General features: G+C 39.6%; 1 protein-coding gene across 3 annotated transcripts in view; it reads left to right on the forward strand.

Annotated features, from left to right (window-relative positions):
* Window positions 1-25,747, forward strand: part of EGF (epidermal growth factor) — a 97,353-nt gene that overhangs the window by 10,835 nt on the left and 60,771 nt on the right. For all 3 annotated transcript variants that reach the window (XM_060088520.1, XM_060088528.1, XM_060088533.1), the window contains exons 2-5: window positions 18,010-18,209; window positions 20,260-20,441; window positions 20,856-21,083; window positions 22,347-22,549. In XM_060088520.1, coding sequence (XP_059944503.1) covers window positions 18,010-18,209; window positions 20,260-20,441; window positions 20,856-21,083; window positions 22,347-22,549 — 813 coding nt within the window. The remainder of the gene's footprint in view (window positions 1-18,009; window positions 18,210-20,259; window positions 20,442-20,855; window positions 21,084-22,346; window positions 22,550-25,747) is intronic.

The raw sequence follows: 25,747 nt of genomic DNA on the forward strand, positions 1-25,747 counted from the left end.
GTGAAAATTTGCCTCAAAATGTTAGCTAATGAAGCCATCAGGACAAGCAAGATGTTTAAGAATAAGTATCCAGAATGTGAAGATTAACTCTTTATGATTTTCACAGTTGTGTTCAAAGTTATGATATGCAAGACTACATACCGTAAGCTTACTGATAAAAAGTTAGAAGGCTCCCTTGAGGTTTCTGACATTACAGCAAAAATGGTAAAGCCTCTATAAGTTGAAATATGCAATAACAAAATTTTTGTGACTGTTGCCTAAGTTTTTCAGTCATTAGGGCTAATGTGGTCTCTGGAAACAGGAGTTATAATCATCAATGTAAAAATAAACTCCCCTCACAAGTCTGGACTGCCAAAAAAAAAAGGTAAAGCCTCACACTATTAGTGAAATACTTGTCTTCCTCCTCCTTGCTGTGGTAGAACATGCCTAAAGTAATACATGGAAAACCACATGGCAACAGATTAAATGTGTTCTTTTGTCAGCAAATACTACTGAAAACTTCACAGAAGGCATTACTGAAATTTTAAAGAAGTAAGTATTAGAAAAATTATACAGTTTGAGTGAGAGTAAAGGCGTTTCTGCTATATCTCAGCTTATGGTATTTTCTAGAGACTAAGAGTGAACATTTACTGAGAACTCACTATATGTAAGGGAAAATTCTAAGGTCTTGGCATGAATTTATTTAGTCTTCATAATAATCCTATAGAGTACTATTATCATTTCCATTTCCAAGATGAAGGAACCTATTCACAGAGAGGTTAACTAATGAGCTGAAAGTCACACAGCTATTATAACTAATAGTGGAGCCAATAAAGAGTCAACATGGGTATTCTGTCTCCAGTGCCAGGGATCTTAGCCACTCTTGTACTTGCCTCTCTGTTTCAACAATGAAATGCACAAAGAACTGAGATACTTTTTTATAAGCCAAAAAAAGAAAGATGCATCAGAGAAGAAATTTTCTCAGTAGTCAATGACTTCTTTATATATTAACAAATATATTGTGAAAAAAAATAGTACGCATGTACTCAGTGGCAATGGAGCCACTGCATTTACTGGAACATCAACAAAAAGCATTCTTGGGTGAGATGACAGCAGACCCTACAGTATAGTCTCCACAGTTTCACAGGGAATCAGGGCAGCAAAATCACTGAAACTGGAATTGCACAAAGTGCAGTGGGGCATCACTGATGTCATTATTTCTATAAAAACAAGACTAAACTAGATTCTTTGTAATACTTTGTGTTGAATGGGGAGTAACCATGAAAATATTTGTCCCACATGCTTCCTGCAGAGTATCTGGAAGCAAAGCACTTATGACAATGATCAAATGTTACATATTTTTCTTTTTAAAAAGGGAGAAGTATTTCAATTTTTTTTAACCTTTTCTGTGATGATAAATTGGTGTCAGTGGTATGCTACTCAAAAATTAACTAAAACAACAGAACTTTATCCCTTTCAGTTAAAGATGACATTCTAACAACGAGTGAGAGAGTGACTTGCTGATTGTAGGAAATTTATGATGAAGAGAGTGGTTTGAAAACTGATGATGTTGGAAATGTTTCTATTGTCATGTGATTTGGTTGTTGAATCAATATCAGTATGTCACTTATTAAAAACTCTCTCTTATCTACCTCAGGGCCTTTGCACTGGCTCTTCTTTCTGGTTGGAAGGCTCTTACCCCACATATCTACTTGGCCCACCCTGCTCTTCTGTCTTTTCTCAATGTCACTTCCCCCATGAGACCTTCTCTGACCACAGTTCTAACCTGCTCCACCCATCCTGTTACTGCCCACCCCTCTTTTTCTTTCTTTTTTTCTTCTGTGACACCTATCTGACCTCTGGTACACAGTGCAATTTACTGATTTACTCTGAAGAAACAAAAAAAACAAAACAAAACAAAACAAAAAACCTCTCATGTCTGCATTCTTAAAAAAAAATCCTGTAAACAGAGTTTTCCCAACTGTTTTTAAAACTTATAAATTAAGAATTTTTGTCCTTTCAATTCCACTTGCTAAAAATATAAAATGCAACACCTGGTTAGTTTGCATTTACTGATTAAAATACAGGAAGGCAGAAATTTGCTAGTCTAATTCAATAAAATTTGTGAATAATTGATAGATGTAATTAAAAAACATACTTTGTGATTTTGTAAATATAGCCAATGAAGCATTTCTTGTATTTGATATAGATACAATTGTGAAATATCTATTTTGTCTGTGACAGTTATCAAAGACTAAATATCAAAACATATTGAACTTTAAACCAAAATTTTAACTCCTATATTAAATTCAATCTTTTCAATAGATGCAAATGAATGTTGCATAAACTCATTTTTTTTTTTTTGCGGTACGCGGGCCTCTCACTGCTGTGGCCTCTCCCGTTGCGGAGCACAGGCTCCGGACACGCAGGCTCAGCGGCCATGGCTCACGGGCCCAGCTGCTCCGCGGCATGTGGGATCTTCCCGGACCGGGGCACGAAGCCGTGTCCCCTGCATCGGCAGGCGTACTCTCAACCACTGCGCCACCAGGGAAGTCCCTGCATAAACTCAGTTTTTAACATGCAGAGGGACTTTTGAGGCTGTGTGACATCTGCAACTGGAAATGTCCAGCAGAAAGTAGAAAACACAGAGGCAAAACTCAGAGGACAGTTCAAGATAGTGATTTCCATGTGTGTGTATGTGTGTGTGTGTGTGTGTGTTTGTGAGAAACATCTGGAAAAAAATTTTAATGTTGGGGAATGCATTTTAGTATGGTAACATTAATCTTTAAATAAAATTGAGCATAATTTATGCTGACAAGCTGAGGGATAAACGTGCTTACTTAAGATGAAGGATTACCTACAGCACAGGAACCTTCTGCCAGCATTCACTGTTCTGCAAAACTGCATTATTATGAGTTTTTAAAAAGTTGTAGTGAGGAATTCCCTGGCAGTCCAGTGGACTCTGCACTTTCACTGCAGAGGGCACGGGTTCGATGCCTGGTCAGGGAACTAAGGTCCCAAGTACAGCACGGCAAAAAAAAAAAAAGTGATAGTGAGCTGTGGTATAAGCTGAGTGATAGACACATAAATTAATGGAACAGACAAGAAAGTCCAGAAATAGACTTACATAAATATGGTCATTTGATCTTTGACAAAGGTTCAGAAGCAATTCAATAGAGAAAGGATAGTCTTTTCAACGTATGATGTTGGATCAATTAGACATCCACGAGCAAAATAATCTCAACCTAAACCACACACCTTATACAAAGATTAACTCAAAATAGATTATAGATCTAAATTTAAGATGTAAAAGTTTAAAGCTTTTAGGAAAAAAAAAATCTTTATGTCCTGGAGTTGAGTTCTTAGAAATGACACCAAAAACATGATATACAAAGGAAAAAAATTATAAATTGTACCTCATCAAAATGGAAACTTTTGCTCTGCCATAGACAATGTCAAGAGGATGGAAACACAAGCTGTGTGCTGGAAGAAAACATTTGCAAAACAGGTATCTGACAAAGGACTTGTATCCAACATATATTTTTTAAAAACCTTTCAAATACAATAATAAGAAAATAAATAACCAGTTTAAAATGGGCAAAGGATTTAAACAGATACATTCAACAAAAGGATATAAGGATAATAAATAAATCCATGAAAAGATGTTCACCATTGTTAACTGTTTTAGGCTGAATATGGCCCCCAAATATATCTATGTCTTAATTCCTGGAACTTGTGAATGTGACCTTACATGGCAAAAGGGACTTCACATATGTGATCTTGAAACGGGGTGATTATCCTGGATTATCTAGGTGAATCCTAAATGTACTCACCAGCATCCTTAAGAGAGGGAGGCCAGAATGTCAAAGGAGAAAGAAGACGATGGAAACAGAGAGACATTTGAAGATGATACACTGCTGGCTTTGAAGATGGAGAAAAAGGGGCCATGAGTCAAGGAACCCAGGGAATACATTATATATGGGATGCAACATATTATAGAATTAGATATAAAAATATCCAGGTGATGTAGTTATAGGAATCCACTGAAAGAGACCCACTTTCTAATTAGTTCCTGGAACATGGATGGATGCAGAGAATCCAGCCTTTTGGTCAGCTTCCTGAAGTGGGTTCCTTGACGGAGCTGAACTACAAGACGCTAAACAATGAGTTCCTGATGAATTCAGTTTGGGATAAGCATGATGTTTAAAAGCTAAATCTGTGATCAGAAAGACATGGCTTTAAACCCCCAGTTGGTTATGTATTGGACATGTGACTTGTAGCAAGTTAATGGCTCTAAACTTCAGTTTCCTTTTCTGTAAAATGAAGATGCTGGGAGCATCTACCTCCTAATGTTACCCAATTAGATCAAATAATGCATTTAATGTGCTACCCCAGAGAACACTCAAAATGTTGGCTGTTACTATTCTGATGGTATTTACCACCCACCTTCTTGGAGAATCAAAGTGTGTAATAGCACATTAAAGACTCTGAGTGGCTCTGTTGAAAAAGAACAAGTTTAATTTTCTAGAACTTGCTAGCCTCAGTTACTATCCTGAGCACCTGGTAATGGATTCTCTTTAGCTTGATAATGAGAATGTGGCTGAGGGTCAGGAAGGGGCTATTTTTTGCTCCAGATGACTCATTTCTACCACCACTCAGGGACTAGGGTGGCAATCTTCACATTTTTCAGAGCTTTCCTTGCAGAATTAAGATTTTGTAACTGAGCAGGACCCTATGGGGCCGTCCCACGACAGACCCCTCCCCCCTCCTCTCTGCTTCAGCTCCTCTTTGTAGGACCTAGATAACAGTATTGGATGCACATTTCCTGAGTTGTTTTACAGATGCTAATACCCCCACCAAATGGAAGAAATTAACTACTTGATGACCGTGAGCACACAGCACTGCCCCCAGCACACACCTGTTGGAGCTTAAGGATGAATATAGTTAACCCCTGTGACGCCGCCCTGTTACCTCGCCATCAACCAATCAGAGAATTGTGCGCGAGCTGATCACACAGCCTGGGATGCCATTCCCTCACCTTCCTTTAAAAATGCTTTGCTGGTGGCGCAGTGGTTGAGAGTCCACCTGCCGATGCGGGGGACACGGGTTCGTGCCCTTGTCCGAGAAGATCCCACATGCCGCGGAGCGGCTGGGCCCGTGAGCGATGGCCGCTGAGCCTGCACATCCGCAATGCTTTGCTGTAACCCATGGGGGAGTCCAAGGTTTCTGAGCACTGGCTGTCCTGGACTCCTTGTATGACTCCCTACAATAAACGCTGCACTTTCCTTCAAATCACAACCTGGTGTCTGTAGAATGGCTTTACTGTGCACAGGTAAGAGGACCCAATTTTGGTTTGGTAGCAGTTTAAGTTCACATCTCCTGGCTCACCTTTCTAGATGTATTATTTCTTATTAAAAAAATTTTATTGACATAGAGTCGATTTACACTGTTGTGTTAATTTCTGCTGTACAGCAAAGTGATTCACTTATACATATATATATTTTTTCATATTCTTTTCCATTATGGTTTACCACAGGATATTGAATATAGTTCCCTGTGCTATACAGTAGGACCCTGTTGTTTATCCATCCTGTATATATATAGTTTGCATCTGTTAATCCCAAACTCCCAATTGTTCCCTCCTGCCTGGCCCCCTGCCCCTTGGCAACCACAAGCCTGTTCTCTATCTCTGTGAGTCTGTTTCTGTTTCATAGATATGTTCATTTGTGTAGTATTTTAGGTTCCACATATAAGTGATATCATATGGTATTTGTCTTTCTCTTTCGGACTTACTTTGCTTAGTATGATAATCTCTGGGTTCATCCATGTTGCTGCAAATGGCATGATATCATTTTTTTATGGCTAATATTCCATTGTATATATGTACCACATCTTCTTTATCCATTTATCTGTTAATAGACATTTAGGTTGTTTCCATGTCTTGGTTATTGTGAATAGTGCTGCTATGAACATAGGGGTGCATGTAGGTTTTTGAGTTATAGTCTTGTGTGGATATATGCCCAGGAGTGGGATTGCTGGGTCATATGGTAATTCTATTTTTAGTTTTCTGAGGAACCTCCATACTATTCTCCATAGTGGCTGCACCAACTTACATTCCCACCACCAGTGTAGGAGGGTTGCCTTTTCTCCATACCCTCTCCAGAATTTGTTATTTGCAGACTTTTTAATTTTAGTTTCTGCTTTATAACGAAGTGAATCAGCTATACATATACATATATCCCCATATCTCCTCCCTCTTGTGTCTCACTCCAACCCTCCCTATCCCACCCCTCTAGGTGGTCACAAAGCACCAAGATGATCTCCCTGTGCTATGTGGCTGCTTCCACTAGCTATCTATTTTACATTTGGTAGTGTATATAAGTCCATGACACTCTCTCACTTTGTCCCAGCTTACCCTTCCCCTCAAGTCCATTCTCTACATCTGCATCTTTATTCCTGTCCTGCCCCTAGGTTCTTCAGAACCTTTTTTGTTTGTTTGTTTTTTTAGATTCCATATATATGTGTTAGCATATGGTATTTGTTTTTCTCTTTCTGACTTACTTCAGTCTGTATGACAGACTCTAGGTCCATCCACCTCACTACAAATAAATAAAGTCCGTTTCTCTTTTTATGGCTGAGTAATATTCCATTGTATATATGTGCCACATCTTCTTTATCCATTCATCTGTTGATGGATACTTAGGTTGCTTCCATGTCCTGGCTATTGTAAATAGAGCTGCAATGAACATTGTGGTACATGACTTTTTGAATTATGGTTTTCTCGGTGTATGCCCAGTAGTGGGATGGCTGGGTTATATGGTAGTTCTGTTTTTAGTTTTTAAAGGACCCTCCATACTGTTCTGCATACTGGCTGTATCAATTTACATTCCCACCAACAGTGCAAGAGGGTTCCCTTTTCTCCACACCCTCTCCAGCATTTATTGTTTGTAGATTTTTTGATGATGGCCATTCTGACCAGTGTGAGGTGATACCTCACTGTAGTTTTGATTTGCATTTCTCTAATAATTAGTGATGTTGAGCATTTTTCATGTGCTTTTTGGCCATCTATATGTCTTTTTTTGAGAAATATCTATTTAGATCTTCTGCCCATTTTTTGATTGGGTTGTTTTGTTATTGAGTTGTATAAGCTGTTTGTATTCAATGTATTATTTCTGAGTCACCTGGCTTCTATCTCATCTGTCCTGAATTTTGACCCTAATGAGTAAGCTGAGAAGAAAGCCGTCATTGCTCAAAAAGTAAATGTGTGCCCTTTTAGGAAAAGGGAAAGGAATTGAAAAAAAGAAGATGAAGATAGCCTTTTAGAGTGAAATAAAACTTTCTGCACTTCATAAAACCCAGATATTATTCAAGTCAGCCCCTTGGGAGTTAGGAATAAATGACTCCTATCAGGGGCTTAGGTAGGAGCAGGTGAGGAGGTGTCAGGCTTTCTTACATCAGGCCCGTCAGTTTAAATCTACATTCTTTTCTCATAGGGTCATTGAATCCTGAAAATCCAGAGTTCCATTTTCTCTTTTGTCCTGTGAGCCTTCTTCAGTCTGCTTCCAGATTTAGAGCAGGAAACCTGTGGCGGTGAGGGCAGGTGGCAGTGTTGGCCTGAGAAGACTAAGTGTTGGCATGTCTTGCTAACATGCCTGCCAGTATCCCTGATTTGTAAACCAGGTCCCACGAGCTTTTGCCCCCAAGCCCCAAAGAAGACAGTCAATTTCTCTTCTCAATTCCTTGGGTGGGGCTGCTTCTCCAGACTCAGAGCAGATGAAGGGGTGATGGTTGTGAAGTATTCTGTTTCTGCCACCCACATCCCCACCCCTTTCAATCAAAAACTTCTTTTTATAATTGATCTCTATGCTATGGAGGCCCCAGATCTTCAATGTGCTCCAAACATTCTGGACTCCTTTCTAATTCCTGAAGATCCCCTACTAATCCCCAGGTTGAGAAGTCAGAGGTTCCAATTGATTTGCTGTGACCTGTTTGCTGTCTTTGGGTTTGTATTCCTTAGACGTGATGTTTGATTTTCTATGCACTTCCTTCTCACTGAACTGCACCCAAAATAAATGCTGCGGGTTTTGACATGGGAAAGTTTAGCTGTTCAAACGTGCACACCCTGCTGACAAATCCACACATTGTACCACATACCAGTGTTTATAGATTCTTTGACAGGTTTGAAAAAACACTAACTTATTTATCATTTCCAGTGTCCTACAGTCTAATGATTATTTCACCAGGCCTAATGCTCAAAGTCTTTAACTCTCTCTTAAATCATATTACAATTCATTTTCACAGATATTCATCCCAGGCCCTGGTTTACACAAAATGATGCTGACAATGTAGGAATGGTGTTTTGAGGGAGGTGGAATAAAAATCTGTTACAGAAGTAAAATGAAGATTGTAATGTCTTGACACATAACCCAGAGCAATGCAGGAAAGAGTACTGTGTTGAGAGGATAGTACATGGGTTCTAATTCCAGCTCTACCATCAACTGTAGGTGGGACTCCGGGAAGCGTCGCTGAATTTCCTCATCTGAACTAGATCTACAATTTCCAAATTCACCAAGATATAAGTATCACCTGGATTGTCTATTCAGAAAACAGATTCCTAGTCCTCAGCCCAGCCTTACGGAAATGGAATTTCCAGAGAAGGGATCTGCAAAAGATACACACACACACACACATGTGTGCACACAGGGCACCCTGTGTGGTTGTTTTGAACAAACAGTTTTGGGAAACACTGAACTAGGTAATGTGTAGGGTCTTCTAGTTCTGAGAGCTATGATAAAACACTGGATGCTAGGATTCACCCGTGAATGAGAAAAATCTGAAGATAAAATTTATTCATTATTCATACTTAGTATTTTCATAAATATTTGTTTTTTGAAAAGCTATTGAAGTTAATGCTATGGTCTGTGCCTTATGGATCTAAGTGTTTTTCAGATTTATTTTTTCTCTTTGATTCATTGACTGTAATATCTGGCCCATCTAGCCTGTGGTGTTATATTAAGGATAAATGAGACCAGGATGTGAAAGTTTGTTATTATTATTCTTGTTGTTGTTAGTAAAATGTCAACATAGAATAGATTCTGCTTTTATTAATTTGGTAGATTTGCTAGTGTCTATGTCTTCATTCATATTGGTAAAAAGCCCAGACAAATTAAAAATACAATTATCTCTTCATTAATTTATTGATTTAGGAAAAAATTTTGAGTACTTACTATGTACAAAGCATTATGTTATGTTCTGTCTAAAATGTTTAGAGTGCTTTTCCTTTCTCCTTTTTTTTACCTGGAAACCTATTTAATAGTACTTTGGAATGAATCAAATGTTTTTTTTTTTTTATTTTACAAATTTAATCAGTTATTCATATACATATGTTCCCATATCCACTCCCTTTTGCGTCTCCCTCCCACCCTACCTATCCCACCCCTCCAGGCAGTCACAAAGAACCGAGCTGATCTCCCTGTGCTATGTGGCTGCTTCCCACTAGCTATCTACCTTATGTTTGGTAGTGTATATATGTCCATGCCGCTCTTTCACTTTGTCACAGCTTACCCTTCCCCCTCCCCATATCCTCAAGTCCATGCTCTAGTAGGTCTGTGTCTTTATTCCTGTCTTACTCCTAGGTTCTTGATGACATTTTTTTTCTTAAATTCCATATATATGTGTCAGCATACAGTATTTGTCTTTCTCTTTCTGACTTACTTCACTCTGTATGACAGACTCTAGGTCCATCCACCTCATTACAAATAGCTCAATTTCATTTCTTTTTATGGCTGAGTAATATTCCATTGTATATATGTGCCACATCTTCTCCATCCATTCATCCGATGATGGACACTTAGGTTGTTTCCATCTCCGGGCTATTGTAAATAGGGCTGCTATGAACATTTTGGTACATGTCTCTTTTTGAATTATGGTTTTCTCAGGGTATATGCCCAGTAGTGGGATTGCTGGGTCATATGGTAGTTCTATTTGTAGTTTTTTAAGGAACCTCCATACCGTTCTCCATAGTGGCTGTACCAATTCACATTCCCACCAGCAGTGCAAGAGTGTTCCCTTTTTTCCACACCCTCTCCAGCATTTATTGTTTCTAGATTTTTTGATGATGGCCATTCTGACTGGTGTGAGATGATATCTCATTGTAGTTTTGATTTGCATTTCTCTAATGAGTAAAGATGTTGAGCATCCTTTCATGTGTTTGTTGGCTGTCTGTATATCTTCTGTGGAGAAATGTCTATTTAGGTCTTCTGCCCATTTTTAGATTGGGTTGTTTGTTTTTTTGCTATTGAGCTGCATGAGCTGCTTATAAATTTTGGAGATTAATCCTTTGTCAGTTGCTTCATTTGCAAATATTTTCTCCCATTCTGAGGGTTGTCTTTTGGTCTTGTTTATGGTTTCCTTTGCTGTGCAAAAGCTTTTAAGTTTCATTAGGTCCCATGTGTTTATTTTTGTCTTTATTTCCATTGCTCTAGGAGGTGGGTCAAAAAGGATCTTGCTGTGATTTATGTCATAGAGTGTTCTGCCTATGTTTTCCTCTAGGAGTTTGATAGTGTCTGGCCTTACATTTAGGTCTTTAATCCATTTTGAGCTTATTTTTGTGTATGGTGTTAGGGAGTGATCTAATCTCATACTTTTACATGTCCCTGTCCAGTTTTCCCAGCACCACTTATTGAAGAGGCTGTCCTTTCTCCACTGTACATTCCTGCCTCCTTTATCAAAGATAAGGTGACCATATGTCCGTGGGTTTATCTCTGGGCTTTCTATCCTGTTCCATTGATCTATCTTTCTGTTTTTGTGCCAGTACCATACTGTCTTGATTACTGTAGCTTTGTAGTATAGTCTGAAGTCAGGGAGCCTGATTCCTCCAGCTCCATTTTTCGTTCTCAAGATTGCTTTGGCTATTCGGGGTCTTTTGTGTTTCCATACAAATTGTGAAATTTTTTGCTCTAGTTCTGTGAAAAATGCCAGTGGTAGTTTGATAGGGATTGCATTGAATCTGTAGATTGCTTTGGGTAGTAGAGTCATTTTCACAATGTTGATTCTTCCAATCCAAGAACATGGTACATCTCTCCATCTATTTGTATCATCTTTAATTTCTTTCATCAGTGTCTTATAATTTTCTGCATACAGGTCTTTTGTCTCCTTAGGTAGGTTTATTCCTAGATATTTTATTCTTTTTGTTGCAATGGTAAATGGGAGTGTTTCCTTGATTTCACTTTCAGATTTTTCATCTTTAGTATATAGGAATGCCAGAGATTTCTGTGCATTAATTTTGTATCCTGCAACTTTACCAGATTCATTGATTAGCTCTAGTAGTTTTCTGGTAGCATCTTTAGGATTCTCTATGTATAGTATCATGTCATCTGCAAACAGTGACAGCTTTACTTCTTCTTTTCCCATTTGGATTCCTTTTATTTCCTTTTCTTCTCTGATTGCTGTGGCTAAAACTTCCAAAACTAGGTTGAATAAGAGTGGTGAGAGTGGGCAACCTTGTCTTGTTCCTGATCTTAGTGGAAATGGTTTCAATTTTTCACCATTGAGGACGATGCTGGCTGTGGGTTTGTCATATATGGCCTTTATTATGTTGAGGAAAGTTCCCTCTATGCCTACTTTCTGCAGGGTTTTTATCATAAATGGGTGTTGAATTTTGTCAAAAGCTTTCTCTGCATCTATTGAGATGATCATATGGTTTTTCTCCTTCAGTTTGTTAATATGGTGTATCACGTTGATTGATTTGCGTATATTGAAGAATCCTTGCATTCCTGGAATAAACCCCACTTGATCATGGTGTATGATCCTTTTAATGTGCTGTTGGATTCTGTTTGTTAGTATTTTGTTGAGGATTTTTGCATCTATGTTCATCAGTGATATTGGCCTGTAGTTTTCTTTCTTTGTGACATCCTTGTCTGGTTTTGGTATCAAGGTGATGGTGGCCTCGTAGAATGAGTTTGGGAGTGTTCCTCCCTCTGCTATATTTTGGAAGAGTTTGAGAAGGATAGGTGTTAGCTCTTCTCTAAATGCTTGATAGAATTCGCCTGTGAAGCCATCTGGTCCTGGGCTTTTGTTTGTTGGAAGATTTTTTATCACAGTTTCAATTTCAGTGCTTGTGATTGGTCTGTTCATATTTTCTGTTTCTTCCTGATTCAGTCTTGGCAGGTTGTGCATTTCTAAGAATTTGTCCATTTCTTCCAGGTTGTCCATTCTATTGGCATAGAGTTGCTTATAGTAATCTCTCATGATCTTTTGTATTTCTGCAGTGTCAGTTGTTACTTCTCCTTTTTCATTTCTAATTCCATTGATTTGAGTCTTCTCCCTTTTTTTCTTGATGAGTCTGGCTAATGGTTTATCAATTTTGTTTATCTTCTCAAAGAACCAGCTTTTAGTTTTATTGATCTTTGCTATCGTTTCCTTCATTTCGTTTTCATTTATTTCTGATCTGATTTTTATGATTGCTTTCCTTCTGCTAACTTTGGGATGTTTTTGTTCTTCTTTCTCTAATTGCTTTAGGTGCAAGGTTAGGTTGTTTATTCGAGATGTTTCCTGTTTCTTAAGGTGGGATTGTATTGCCATAAACTTCCCTCTTAGAACTGCTTTTGCTGCATCCCATAGGTTTTGGGTCGTCGTGTCTCCATTGTCATTTGTTTCTAGGTATTTTTTAATTTCCTCTTTGATTTCTTCAGTGATCACTTCGTTATTAAGTAGTGTATTGTTTAGCCTCCATGTGTTTGTATGTTTTATAGCTCTTTTCCTGTAATTGATATCTAGTCTCATAGCATTGTGGTCGGAAAAGATACTTGATACAATTTCAATTTTCTTAAATTTACCAAGGCTTGATTTGTGACCCAAGATATGATCTATCCTGGAGAATGTTCCATGAGCACTTGAGAAAAACGTGTATTCTGTTGTTTTTGGATGGAATGTCCTATAAATATCAATTAAGTCCATCTTGTTTAATGTATCATTTAAAGCTTGTGTTTCCTTATTTATTTTCATTTTGGATGACCTGTCCATTGGTGAAAGTGGGGTGTTAAAGTCCCCTACTATGATTGTGTTACTGTCGATTTCTCCTTTTATGGCTGTTAATATTTCCCTTATGTATTGAGGTGCTCCTATGTTTGGTGCATAAATATTTACAATTGTTATATCTTCTTCTTGGATTGATCCCTTGATCATTATGTAGTGTCCTTCTTTGTCTCTTCTAGTAGTCTTTATTTTAAAGTCTATTTTGTCTGATATGAGAATTGCTACTCCAGCTTTCTTTTGGTTTCCATTTGCATGGAATATCTTTTTCCATACCCTTACTTTCAGTCTGTATGTGTCTCTAGGTCTGAAGTGGGTCTCTTGTAGACAGCATATATATGGGTCTTGTTTTTGTATCCATTCAGCCAATCTGTGTCTTTTGGTGGGAGCATTTAGTCCATTTACATTTAAGGTAATTATTGATATGTATGTTCCTATTCCCATTTTCTTAATTGTTTTGGGTTCGTTATTGTAGGTCTTTTCCTTCTGTTGTGTTTCTTGCCTAGAGAAGTTCCTTTAGCATTTGTTGTAAAGCTGGTTTGGTGGTGCTGAACTCTCTCAGCTTTTGCTTGTCTGTAAAGGTTTTAATTTCTCCATCAAATCTGAATGAGATCCTTGCTGGGTAGAGTAATCTTGGTTGCAGGTTTTTCTCCTTCATCACTTTAAGTATGTCCTGCCACTCCCTTCTGGCTTGTAGAGTTTCTGCTGAGAGATCAGCTGTTATCCTGATGGGGATTCCCTTGTGTGTTATTTGTTGTTTTTGCCTTGCTGCTTTTAATAGGATTTCTTTGTGTTTAATTTTTGACAGTTTGATTAATATGTGTCTTGGTGTATTTCTCCTTGGATTTATTCTGTATGGGACTCTCTGTGCCTCCTGGACTTGATTAACTATTTCCTTTCCCATATTAGGGAAGTTTTCAACTATAATCTCTTCAAATATTTTCTCAGTCCCTTTCTTTTTCTCTTCTTCTTCTGGAACCCCTATAATTCGAATGTTGGTGCGTTTAATGTTGTCCCAGAGGTCTCTGAGACTGTCCTCTGTTCTTTTCATTCTTTTTTCTTTATTTTGCTGTGCAGCAGTTATTTCCACTATTTTATCTTCCACCTCACTTATCCGTTCTTCTGCCTCAGTTATTCTGCTATTGATCCCATCTAGAGTATTTTTTATTTCATTTATTGTGTTTTTAATCGATGCTTGATTCATCTTTAGTTCTTCTAGGTCCTTGTTAACTGTTTCTTGCATTTTGTCTATTCTATTTCCAAGATTTTGGATCATCTTTACCATCATTATTCTGAATTCTTTTTCAGGTAGACTGCCTATTACCTCTTCATTTGTTAGGTCTGGTGGGTTTTTATATTGCTCCTTCTCCTGCTGTGTGTTTTTCTGTCTTCTCATTTTGCTTATGTTACTGTGTTTGGGGTCTCCTTTTTGCAGGCTGCAGGTTCGTAGTTCCCGTTGTTTTTGGTGTCTGTCCCCAGTGGCTAAGGTTGGTTTAGTGGGTTGTGTAGGCTTCTTGGTGGAGGGGACTACTGCCTGTGTTCTGGTGGATGAGGCTGGATCTTGTCTTTCTGGTGGGCAGGTCCACGTTTGGTGGTGTGTTTTGGGGTGTCTGCGGACTTTTTATTATTTTAGGCCACCTCTCTGCTAATGGGTGGCGTTGTGTTCCTGTCTTGCTAGTTGTTTGGCATAGGGTGTCCAGCACTATAGCCTGCTGGTCGTTGAGTGAAGCTGGGTGCTGCTGTTGAGATGGAGATCTCTGGAAGATTTTCGCCGTTTGATATTGTGTGGAGCTGGGAGGTCTCTTGTGGACCAGTGTCCTGAAGTTGGCTCTCCCACCTCAGAGGCACAGCACTGACTCCTGGCTCCTCAATTTGGGATGATTTGTTGTCTATTCATGTATTCCACAGATGCAGGGTACATCAAGTTGATTGTGGAGCTTTAATCCGCTGCTTCTGAGGCTGCTGGGAGAGGTTTCCCTTTCTCTTCTTTGTTCTCACAGCTCCTGGGTCTCAGCTTTGGATTTGGCCCCGCCTCTGCGTGTAGGTCGCCGGAGGGCGTCTGTTCTTCGCTCAGACAGGACAGGGTTAAAGGAGCAGCCTCTTCGGGGACTCTGGCTCACTCAGGCCGGGCGGGAGGGAGGGGCACGGAGTGCGGGGCGAGCCTGCAGCGGCAGAGGTCGGCGTGACGTTGCACCAGCCCGAGGCGCGCCGTGCGTTCTCCCAGGGAAGCCGCCCCTGGATCCCGGGACCCCGGCAGTGGCAGGCTGCACAGGCTCCCGGAAGGGCGGTGTGGACAGTGACCTGCGCTCGCACACAGGCTTCTTGGCGGCGGCAGCAGCAGCCCCAGCGTCCCACGCCCGTCTCTGGGCTCCGCGCTTTCAGCCGCGACTCGCGCCCGTCTCTGGAGCTCCTTTACGCGGCGCTCTTAATCCCCTCTCCTCGCGCACCAGGAAACCAAGAGGGAAGAAAAAGTCTCCTGCCTCTTCGGCAGCTCCAGAGTTTTCCCGGATTCCCTCCCGGCTAGCTGTGGCACATTAGTCCCCTTCAGGCTGAGTTCTCGCCGCCAGCCCCAGTCCTCTCCCTGCGCTCTGACCGAAGCCCGAGCCTCAGCTCCAGCGCCGCCCGCCCTGGCGGGGGAGCAGACAATCCTCTCGGGCTGGTGAGTGCCGCTCGGCACCGCTCCTCTGTGCGGGAATCTCTCCGCTTTGCCCTACCCAGGTATGTGGGGAGTTTCTTGCCTTTTGGGAGGTCTGGGGTCTTCTGCCAGCGTTCAGTAGGTGTTCTGTAGGAGTTGTTCCACGTGTAGCTGTATTTCTGGTGTATCCGTGGGGAGGAAGGTGATCTCCGCGTCTTACTCTTCCGCCATCTTACCCGGAAGTCTGAATCAAATGTTTTATCGATCTCATCAGTGTATCAATGCATTAGAAAATTAATAACATGTATTGACACATCTATTCAGTTTACACAGCATGCATGATACACATTTCAAAGAGAGGACTCTTGGCAACAAATCCACAGGCCCGCAGCAATCTGTGGCCCACAGATTAGTAGCTGTCTATTTAGGGTGTCTTTTCCTATGCCTTCCTTTTCTCCGTGATACATTGCTATAAGAGAAATGAGTTATAGCGACATTCCAGTCCACGGGTTCAAACCTGAACAGTGGTACAACCCTACGTAGTGAGACCTTGGTTGTGGGAATAAGTAATGGCAAATCATATTTGTGTAGTGCTTCACAAATAATGAAATAGTTTCATATCTATAATTTCATTTTCTTTCCCCAGTAGTCCTCTGATATGGGCTGGGGAGGTCCTGTGAGATGTCCAGAGAAACTAGTGAGCCAGGGCTGGAAACCAGGCCTCCTGGCTCTCAGTTTAATGCCCTTTCCATTTTTCCTGTGATACCTCTGATGCTACAGCTAGAATGGCAATGGAGAATGGGCTGTCCTACACATCTCTGCCCGGGGTCTTGTGCTATGGAAAAGATATGGGAAGAGTGATTTGAGCCAATTCTTTTAGACATTTATAAAGGCACCTATTTCAAAACTCTCATGATCTTACACTTCTCCCTTCTCCTGTATCTCTATTCCAATATATTCTCTAAAGTGGAGCTAGTGTTTCTGACTCTAGAACATAATCCCCAAGTAAGAGGATGTTAATTCATCATCATTTGAAATCCTTAGAACAGTAAACACATTTATTATGTCACATTAAGTTATTACAGTTTAATATTAAAACAGAATGGAGTCAGCCCAGCAGGGCAGTGAGAATGTGTTAGAATTCTTCTGCAATTCCCCACTCATCCCAGTGGTTAACTGGGATAGTTATCTAAAGGCAGAATGGCAGAAGCCTCTTCATCCTCAGTCCGGAAAGACCAAGGAAACTAACCCTTGCTAACCGTGGCTGCAGAGTATGACACGGTGCCCTGACATCGTCTTGGAGCATTGGAGGCAAGCTCCATGTGGATGGCCAATAATTTCTGCTGAGATTTCCAAAGAGAGGTATCAGCTTCCCAAGCAGGTGTTGAGTACTTGGGAGTCTGAGTGGGTAGATGGTCATCACCTGGAACAGGACGGGACCCCAGGCATAGGGTTAGGATACAGGGCAAGGCCTTGTAGGAATCAAGAGATCCACTGAGGTCCACTACTCCGATTTGGCAAATAAAAGTTTAGGGCACTCAGTTACTTGAATTTTGAACTTCAGGTAAACAGTGAATACTTTTTTAGGGTAAAGGATGTCCCATTCAATATACATGCAATTCAAATTTAACTGGGAGTCATAAATTTTATGTGGCAATGTTAACAGGGACAAAATATTTCAGAGCTTTCATGGACAGCATTTCAATTTTTCCTGATTCCGCTCAAGACCTCTAGGTTTCACCATGTTCTTCTTTGTCAGTAACCTGGATGCTCTGTTCATAAGGTAAGACTAGAGGAGGGAGATCCATTTCCAAAACGGTAATATCTGAAATTTTATTTCCGATTTACATAATGAAATTTGACATTCATGCAGACCCTCTTTACAATAGAATACAGTAGGTAGTTTCTTTTTGAACATAAAAATAACATTAAGCTAGAAAGTGTCTTTCTCTTCAAATATTTATTTTTTCATAATTTGTCAATGTTCATTTCTTACAATCAATTTGTGGAGAAAATTATTTACAAAATTAATTGTGAACACCTACAGGAAGTCTTTATTATCTAAACAATGGTATTTATTTAAAATATAAAAGCAGGACTTAAAAAATTAATTGTGGGGACTTCTCTGGCAGTCCAGTGTTTAAGACTCCAAACTTCCAAAGCAGGGGGCACGGGTTCGATACCTGGTTGGGGAAATAAGATCCTACATGCCATGCCATGCAGCACAACCAAAAAAATTTGTGCAAACAAAAAAAAATAAAAAATTAATTCTGCTTGTGCTATTTGTCATGGGGAAGTATTTTGTCTTAATCAGATAAAATATTGTTGAAAATATACTGTTTGGTTTCTTTCCTCCCATGCAGGTCCTGCACCCTTCTTAATTTTCTCGCATGGAAACAGGATCTTTAGGATTGACTTAGAAGGAACTAATCATGAGCAATTGGTGGCAGATGCTGGTGTGTCCATGATCATGGATTTTCATTATAATGAAGAAAGAATCTATTGGGTCGATCTAGAAAGACGACTTTTGCAAAGAGTTTTTCTGAATGGGACAAACCAAGAGGTAAAGTACCATTTCCTATGGCATTTGAGGAATTTTTGAACAGGCTGTCAAATATGATATAGCAAATTCATAACATATAGATAAATGAAAATTACATTACATTGCAAATACCCGTCTGGCATATGTAGGTATTTATTTAATCTGCATCTGTGGTATCATGTTACTGAACAAGCCCATGCATGTGGCGTTGATATTCAGAAGTCCCCAACAGGAGAAAGTGAGGAGGATGTCAATGTAATTTTGAAAAGATGTAAGTTTATTAAGCCAGATCACCATTTTATGGTTAAAACAGATTATTTACATGATTATTTTCTACTCCAGTGGTTCTCAGCTGGTGGCAATTTTGCCCCTCAGGGGACATTTGGCAGTGTCAAGAAATATTTTTGATTGTCACAACTGGACTGGGGAGAAGAGAAGATGTGCTAGAGGCCAGGGATTCTGCTAATCATCCTACAATATGTAGGACAGTCCCCCACAACAAAGAATTACCAGGCCCCCAATGTCAGTCGTGCTGAGGTTGAGAAACCCTGTCTCATCTGTTTAAAATCTCTGTCATGGGTTTTTGCACCTAATATTTAGGAAGAAAATCTTTTTTCTCTTTATCCTCAAGGTGTTCGCACTCTGGAAAAAAAATAATAAAGCAGGTGATAGATATAAAATATTTTGCTTCAATCACATACAAAAGATCTTTTATCTTTCTTCTTAATTAGTAGAACCCTTAAATGAGTCCCAGCAGGAATGGTCTCTCCTGGGAGGTGGATTACAGAGAGCAGGTGGCCAGAGAAACCTTAAGCATTTATTCCCAACACAAAGTGCCTGCTGTTTGTTTTTTGGGTTTTTTTTTTTTTAAACACAACTTTCTCCCTCCAATTATTCTTAAAGCCTTCAATTAGGCACTAATCTATTTTATCACATCTCTAATACTTACTAATCTCACTTTTAACAAAGATGGCTACTCATTACTCTCCAGCCATCTGTAGACTAGTTTCAAAATCTTGAGTTTAAGAATTTGGAGGGTTTCCTGTCAGAGAACAGGAAGAAACATTAAATAGTTGTGGAATTTGTGACAAGTCATTAGGAAAGGATTGGCCTGAAGCCTAAAATCCACTAGTATTAGTCCCTGCTTTGGGTTAAAACATTGTTTAAAAAGGACAACCATTAAAAGGCAAACAATTTACCGGGGTGAACTAATATATTAGCAATTAGTTAAATGGATTGGCTAGATTACTTTGTATGGGATGTAGGAATAGCACAGACTCCTGAGACTGATTTCTGCCCAACTCTGTGTTTGCTGATTTCACATTGGTAGCTGAAAATCAGTGATTGTGGGAATATTTCCACCACAGGAATCTGCCATGGTACAAATCAGGGCTTCCTCCAATCTCTCACCCTCCACACACCTAGAGGACCAGTTTACCTGCACATGCTGGAACTAGGAGATAACTGAGGTTTGGTTAAGTTGTTTTTATCATGAGAGAGCATAAAGAAAAGCCCTGCTATTCAGATCCTGGGGACAGAGCCTGAAGGCACTGAGGACTTTTAGACAGGGAGGGACCTGGAAGGTCCCTTTATAAAGGGAGGAAGAGGGCCCAGAAGAAATTAATCTACTTCATGCCCCTATGCACAAACTCCAAGGGAATCTTGCCAGAATTTAGCAAAGCTTGGAATTGGGTTCAGGTGAGAACCTGGAAAAATCCGTTAGCAAATGGAATTGAAAAAACTAACCTTAATGTAGCATGGAAATTCCACTGTTACTATAGTTGAAACTATTAATACTTTATGGCTGATTGCCTAATTTCAATAAATATAGAATAATTTTTCATCTCAAAGCTGTGATATAAATACTATGCCCAGAAATATTCACATGGGAGGATGAATATTGCTGCATCTGAATAATGGCATGGTATCTATGACTAGTTTATCATTTAAATTTTGGGAATGCACAAAAATGATAAGAACTTAAAAGAATAAACTTTGATACATAACAATAAAAACAATTTTGTTGTGAATGGTGAAATATTAATAACAATTTTAAATTTTGATTTTACAGAAAATCTGCAAGATAGAGAAAAATGTTTCAGGAATGGCAATAAATTGGATCAATGAAGAACTTATTTGGTCAAATCAACAGGAAGGAATCATTACAGTAACAGATATGAAAGGAAACAATTCCCGTGTTCTCTTAAGCGCCTTAAAATATCCTGCAAATATAGCAGTTGATCCAGTAGAAAGGTAAATTCTGCTGGTTTTGGACATTGAAATATATTTCAAAATCTGAAATTCATGGAATCATAACATTTTGACTTAAAGAGACCTCCTGATTGAGGCCAAGACTCTCTTTTACAATGCACAAACACCATTTTCAATAGGGCGTTTGCCTGGGTGTGAACTAAGGCAGACTCGCTCTACCAGTAGCACTCTTGACTATCATGGTTTCCTGCTAGAGAAGCGTAATTCTCCTTCTAAGTTGAAATCACACGGAATTGCCATAACAGGGCAATAAATATTTGTTGAATTGAATTTTCATTCAAAATAGTCAAACTTGTCCTGTGCAGACATCCGGGGATTACTGAAAAACTGAGAGAAGTCGGCCATTTCAGTGACCTTACATTCAATTATGTGTCTACATGATGTGTTTGCCCTCAGGTTTATGTTTTGGTCTTCAGAGGTGGCGGGCAGCCTTCACAGAGCAGATCTCGGTGGTGTGGAAGTGAAGCTTCTGTTAGAGACATCAGAGAAAATAACAGCTGTGTCATTGGATATGCTTGATAAACGGCTCTTTTGGATTCAGTACCATAGAGAAAGAAGCAGTTCTCATATTTGTTCCTGTGATTACGATGGAGGTTCCGTCCATTTTAACAAACATCACACACAGTAAGATTTGCTTTTGGTATAAAATAACACAATTGCCATTTGAAGTTTATGTGATAAATGAATTTTACTTTTGTCAGCTAAACTGGTGTAGTGGTTTAGTACAGATTTTGGAGTCCAAAAACTTGAGCTCAAGTCCCAGATTTACTATTTATTAAGTGAGTGACTTGGGCAGGTTACACCACTTCTCTCATCCTGTTTCCTTTAATGTGGGTGTCGGATTAGGGAGGGAACAAAAAGTGCCCACTGAACTGAAATGGTATTTTGAGACTGAAGAACAAGGCAGGCAGCTCCATATAAGCAATGGATCAGTATATTATAGGGTAACTTTCTCAGAGGGTGGGATTGGGTGGGCAACGATCCAGAGCATTTGTAGTTTCACTCCACACTCCCAAGGGGCCACTGAGACAATTTTACAGTTAACCTAGGGTATGGGGATATGTGCTTGGAAACAGGAAGTGCATTCCTCAGTTAAGATTTATTCCTAAGTCTTGTGGGTGCTGGAAATACGGCAGTGAAGGTCTTCATCATTTTATGGGGACTAAGAGAGGATAGAGGCCACCCGATCCTAATGATTATTAAACAATATCTATTATTTACAAAGCCCTTGACAACAGAGAAGTTATTTACTGCACAGTACAGTCCTGGGTAGGGTCAGCGGAAGGATAGGAAGAATTGTATGGGCCCAAGATGGCATCAGTTATGCTGAGAGCCATACAGTGGGGATAATAATAGGACTTATTTCTTGGGATTATTGTGAAGATTAAGTAAAGAAACACAAATAAAAATAATTAACAGAGTATTTGGCATATAATAAATTTTCACATGCTGGTTATAGTTATTCTTTTTGGAATTACTATGTCATATGTTTTGTGAAGCATCTGTCTTTCATTTGATTTGCTATCTTGCCAGCAACTGACTCTAGCTTGTGGCAGGAGGCAGCAATTAGGTGTGCAAAATTGACACAACCTGAAGTCCACTCTTATCCTGTTCCTGTTTTCTTCCCTATTTTATTTTCACCACACTTATGTGCTGAGAGGCAAAAGAATGAGAATGGATCTGGAGCTAAAAATCGTATCCTATTAATTCAGACTATGTCTACATAAAGAAAAAATTAAACTTAATATCTGTTTCTAACCCTAAATGAGAAACAATTGAAAATGTAGGTGATTAAAATTCAGACAATAAATTGAAATGAAGTGAAACTTTAATAAGCCCAGAAGAAATGTTCTGCCATTCTTTATGTGTTTTCCCTGTTGTTTTTAGGCACAATTTTTTTGCGATGTCCCTTTTTGGTGATCGTATTTTCTATTCAACATGGAAAAAGAAGACAATTTGGATAGCTAACAAGCACACTGGGAAGGATATGGTTAAAATTAACCTCAGTCCATCATTTGTACCACCTGGTGGAATTAAAGTAGTGCATCCACTCGTACAGCCCAAGGCAGAGGGTGATCCTTGGGCACCTGGTGAGTCATCTTTGACCTCAAACAGAGTCAGGCATAGTCCCCACCTGCCTACTTGCTCAAGATAGATACTTAGGAGTCATCCTTGATTTCTCCCACTGCCTCACCCTCAATTTCCAATGTACTGCCAAATCCTTTACATTCTACCTCCTAAATACATCTCAAATGTCCACTCCCCGCCCCCACCAGCTGCCACCACCATAGTCCAAACAGCCAGCATATCTTTTTTTTTTGCGGTACGCGGGCCTCTCACTGTTGTGGCCTCTCCCATTGTGGAGCACAGGCTCTGGATGCACAGGCTTAGCGGCCATGGTTCACGGGCCCAGCCGCTCTGCGGCATGTGGGATCATCCCGGACTGGGGCACGAACCCCTGTCCCCTGCATTGGCAGGCGGACTCTCAACCACTGTGCCACCAGGGAAGCCCCAGCCAGCATATCTTGTCTGGCCTATTGTAGCAGCTACTTAATTCATCTTTCCGTTTTCGCCTCTTGCCTTTAAATAGTAAATCTGATCTGTTAACCCCCCCTGCTTAAAATCTTTCAAAAGCTTTCCTTTGCATTTAGATCAAAATTTAACATTTAACCAGGCCTATCAATATTTGACCAATTTGATCCAGCATCTTTTCCTCCTCCCCTCACTGGACTCTAACACAAGTCTTCGTGTAGTTCTTCAGACATGCCAAGCTCCTTCATACCTTCGGGTTTTTGCAGTCACTCTTCTCTCTGCCTAGACTTCTCTCCAGCTCTGAGCTTAACTGTCATGTCCTCAGGTAGGCCTTCTCTGGTCATCTGAGCAAAGTAGGCCCCTTCACCTCCTATCTTTCTCTCGATAGATAGTCACTGAACTCATCAAATGTGGAATTACATACCACTTTGCTTTGTTTTTGATTTTCTCTCCCACTTGTTTATAAATGCCATGCATGCAGGGACCATATCTGACAGATGGATGGATGGACAGATTGATGTAAACCACCCTATATTCAGTGGTTATTTATTTATTTATAAAGAATTAGTAAAATAAATGGATTAACTGAATCTAGTCATAGTTCCAAATTGCTACTTTCAAATGTAGTCTTCTCTGAATTCTGTTGAAGGACGAAGGGAACGAAAAGTGCCCATTGAACTGAGGAAGCATCTTAAGACCGAAAAATGAGGCAGGCATCTCCGTATAATCAGTGGATTGATTTATTATAGAGTAACTTACAGGGTGGGATTGCAACTGGGAAGACAATGATCTGGAAGCATTCACAGCTGTACTCCGCACTGCCGAGGGGCCACTGGGACAATTTTATAGTTAAGCTGGGGTATGGGGGTACGTGCTTGGAAACAATGTTTATGAATGGGTCACTAGACTCATGGGTGCCAGGAATATGTCAGGGAAGGTTTTCATCATGGTTTGGGGACTAAAAGAGTGTAGAGGCTACCTGGTCCTTATGATTATTACCTACAAAGCCCTTGATGACAGAGAAGTGGTTCGCTGCACAGCACAGTCCTGGGAAGGGCCAGCAGAAGGACAGGAGAAACTGTAAGGGCCCAAGATGATGTCAGTTATGCTAACAGGAATACAAATTCCTTCACATATAATCTTTTTTTTTAAGTAGGCTGTCTTGATATGGCTTATATACCACATAAATTATGTTACACTAACATCTGCCTTTATGTAAAAATTTTATTTCAAGAGGGCTTTAAAATATATTTAATTTCATCTGCAACTAGCCTTGTGAGTTTCCAAAATAAAGATGGAATTGTTTGTTTTCTTTCTACCTGTTGGATGCCACTAGGATTTGGTAACAATGTGGGACATGGTAGGGGCTATGAGTGCCTCCCACAATTAGTGTATAAATGGGTTTGTACCCACCCTGGACATAGATTCTGAAGAGAGCTGTAGGGACTGAACAGAGAACAGGCATGAGATTGTCAAAGGGAGGTTAGAATCTAGGGGGAATTGACATTCTTATTTCTTATATCCTCAGGCAGGTTACTAATAATACAAATGCTTTTCATCTATTTCTTTAAAAAACTTAGATAGAAACTATAATTTAACTTGTGTAATGACTATACTTTCAATGCAAGAGATGAAAAACTGCAAGGACAAATTCCTAGAGATGAAACATTTGTTCAGGCAAGTTATTTTTTTTAATTCACTTATTTGAATTTAAAAAGCAAGAGTTGTGGTAAACAATTCAACTGTGGCTTGAGCACAACATTAAAGAACAACAACCAAGTAGCAAGACTATAAAATAGATGGTGACCATATTCCACACATAAAGGCAGTGAATCTGATATACTGCCAGTTACCTTACATGGGAAATTTCGACTCAAGCTCAAATACAACTTATTGTCCAAGTGGTGATGACTCACAATAAAATTAGAACCAACAACTATAATACTATGAATAAATAATTATTGGTCTCATTCACAGTAGTTAGAGATATCATCATCATCATCATCATCACTATCTCTTACACTTATATGTAACCTCATAATTTCCAAAGTATTTTCTTGGGCATTATCATATTGGTTTGTCACAGCAACATTGTGAGACAGAAAGGTCCTTAATTATTGTACTCATTTCATAATTGAAAAATATGAAGCCTAGAGAAATAGAGTGACTTTTCCAGGATTACACACCTTGTAAATGATGGATTCTGGAAAAAATTCCTGTCTGTCAGTTTAGTGTTCTTTCTAACATAAACAGGTAAGCTCTTCAGAGTCCTTCAGTATTACTTGGCCTCTTTGATGGGAAGTTCAAATAGGATATTGAAAGCATGAATTTCAGGAGAAAATCTACCATGATGCACTATAGAACAATGTGGCAAATAGAATTTGATGGGAAAGATGGTGCCAGCTGCAGAGCTACAGGCAAACCTGGAATCTAGAAGGCAGTTGTCACCGGAGATACTGGCTTTAGTTATTGATCAAAGGATGGGCTTCGTACGAGGTCCAAGTGCAAAGGACTTTTGATTTCAAGAGCACTGTTACTTTGGCTATCATCAGATAGGTTTAAATTGTTTTAGTGCCATGTACAGCAGAAATTCTTCACCTGAGATTTAGGGTTGTGAAGCCCTTGATTGTATATGTTAGATGAAGATATGCAATTGTGCCTTTAGGGAGATGGTACCTAACTTCCATCAGGTTCTCAAAGTACCTGATAGCCTTCACATTTAGATGTACTTCTCTGGAGGCTGGTTAATTCCTGCT

The sequence above is a fragment of the Mesoplodon densirostris genome, chromosome 1 (genome assembly GCF_025265405.1).
Source record: "Mesoplodon densirostris isolate mMesDen1 chromosome 1, mMesDen1 primary haplotype, whole genome shotgun sequence".
NCBI classification, from domain to species: Eukaryota; Metazoa; Chordata; class Mammalia; order Artiodactyla; family Ziphiidae; genus Mesoplodon; species Mesoplodon densirostris.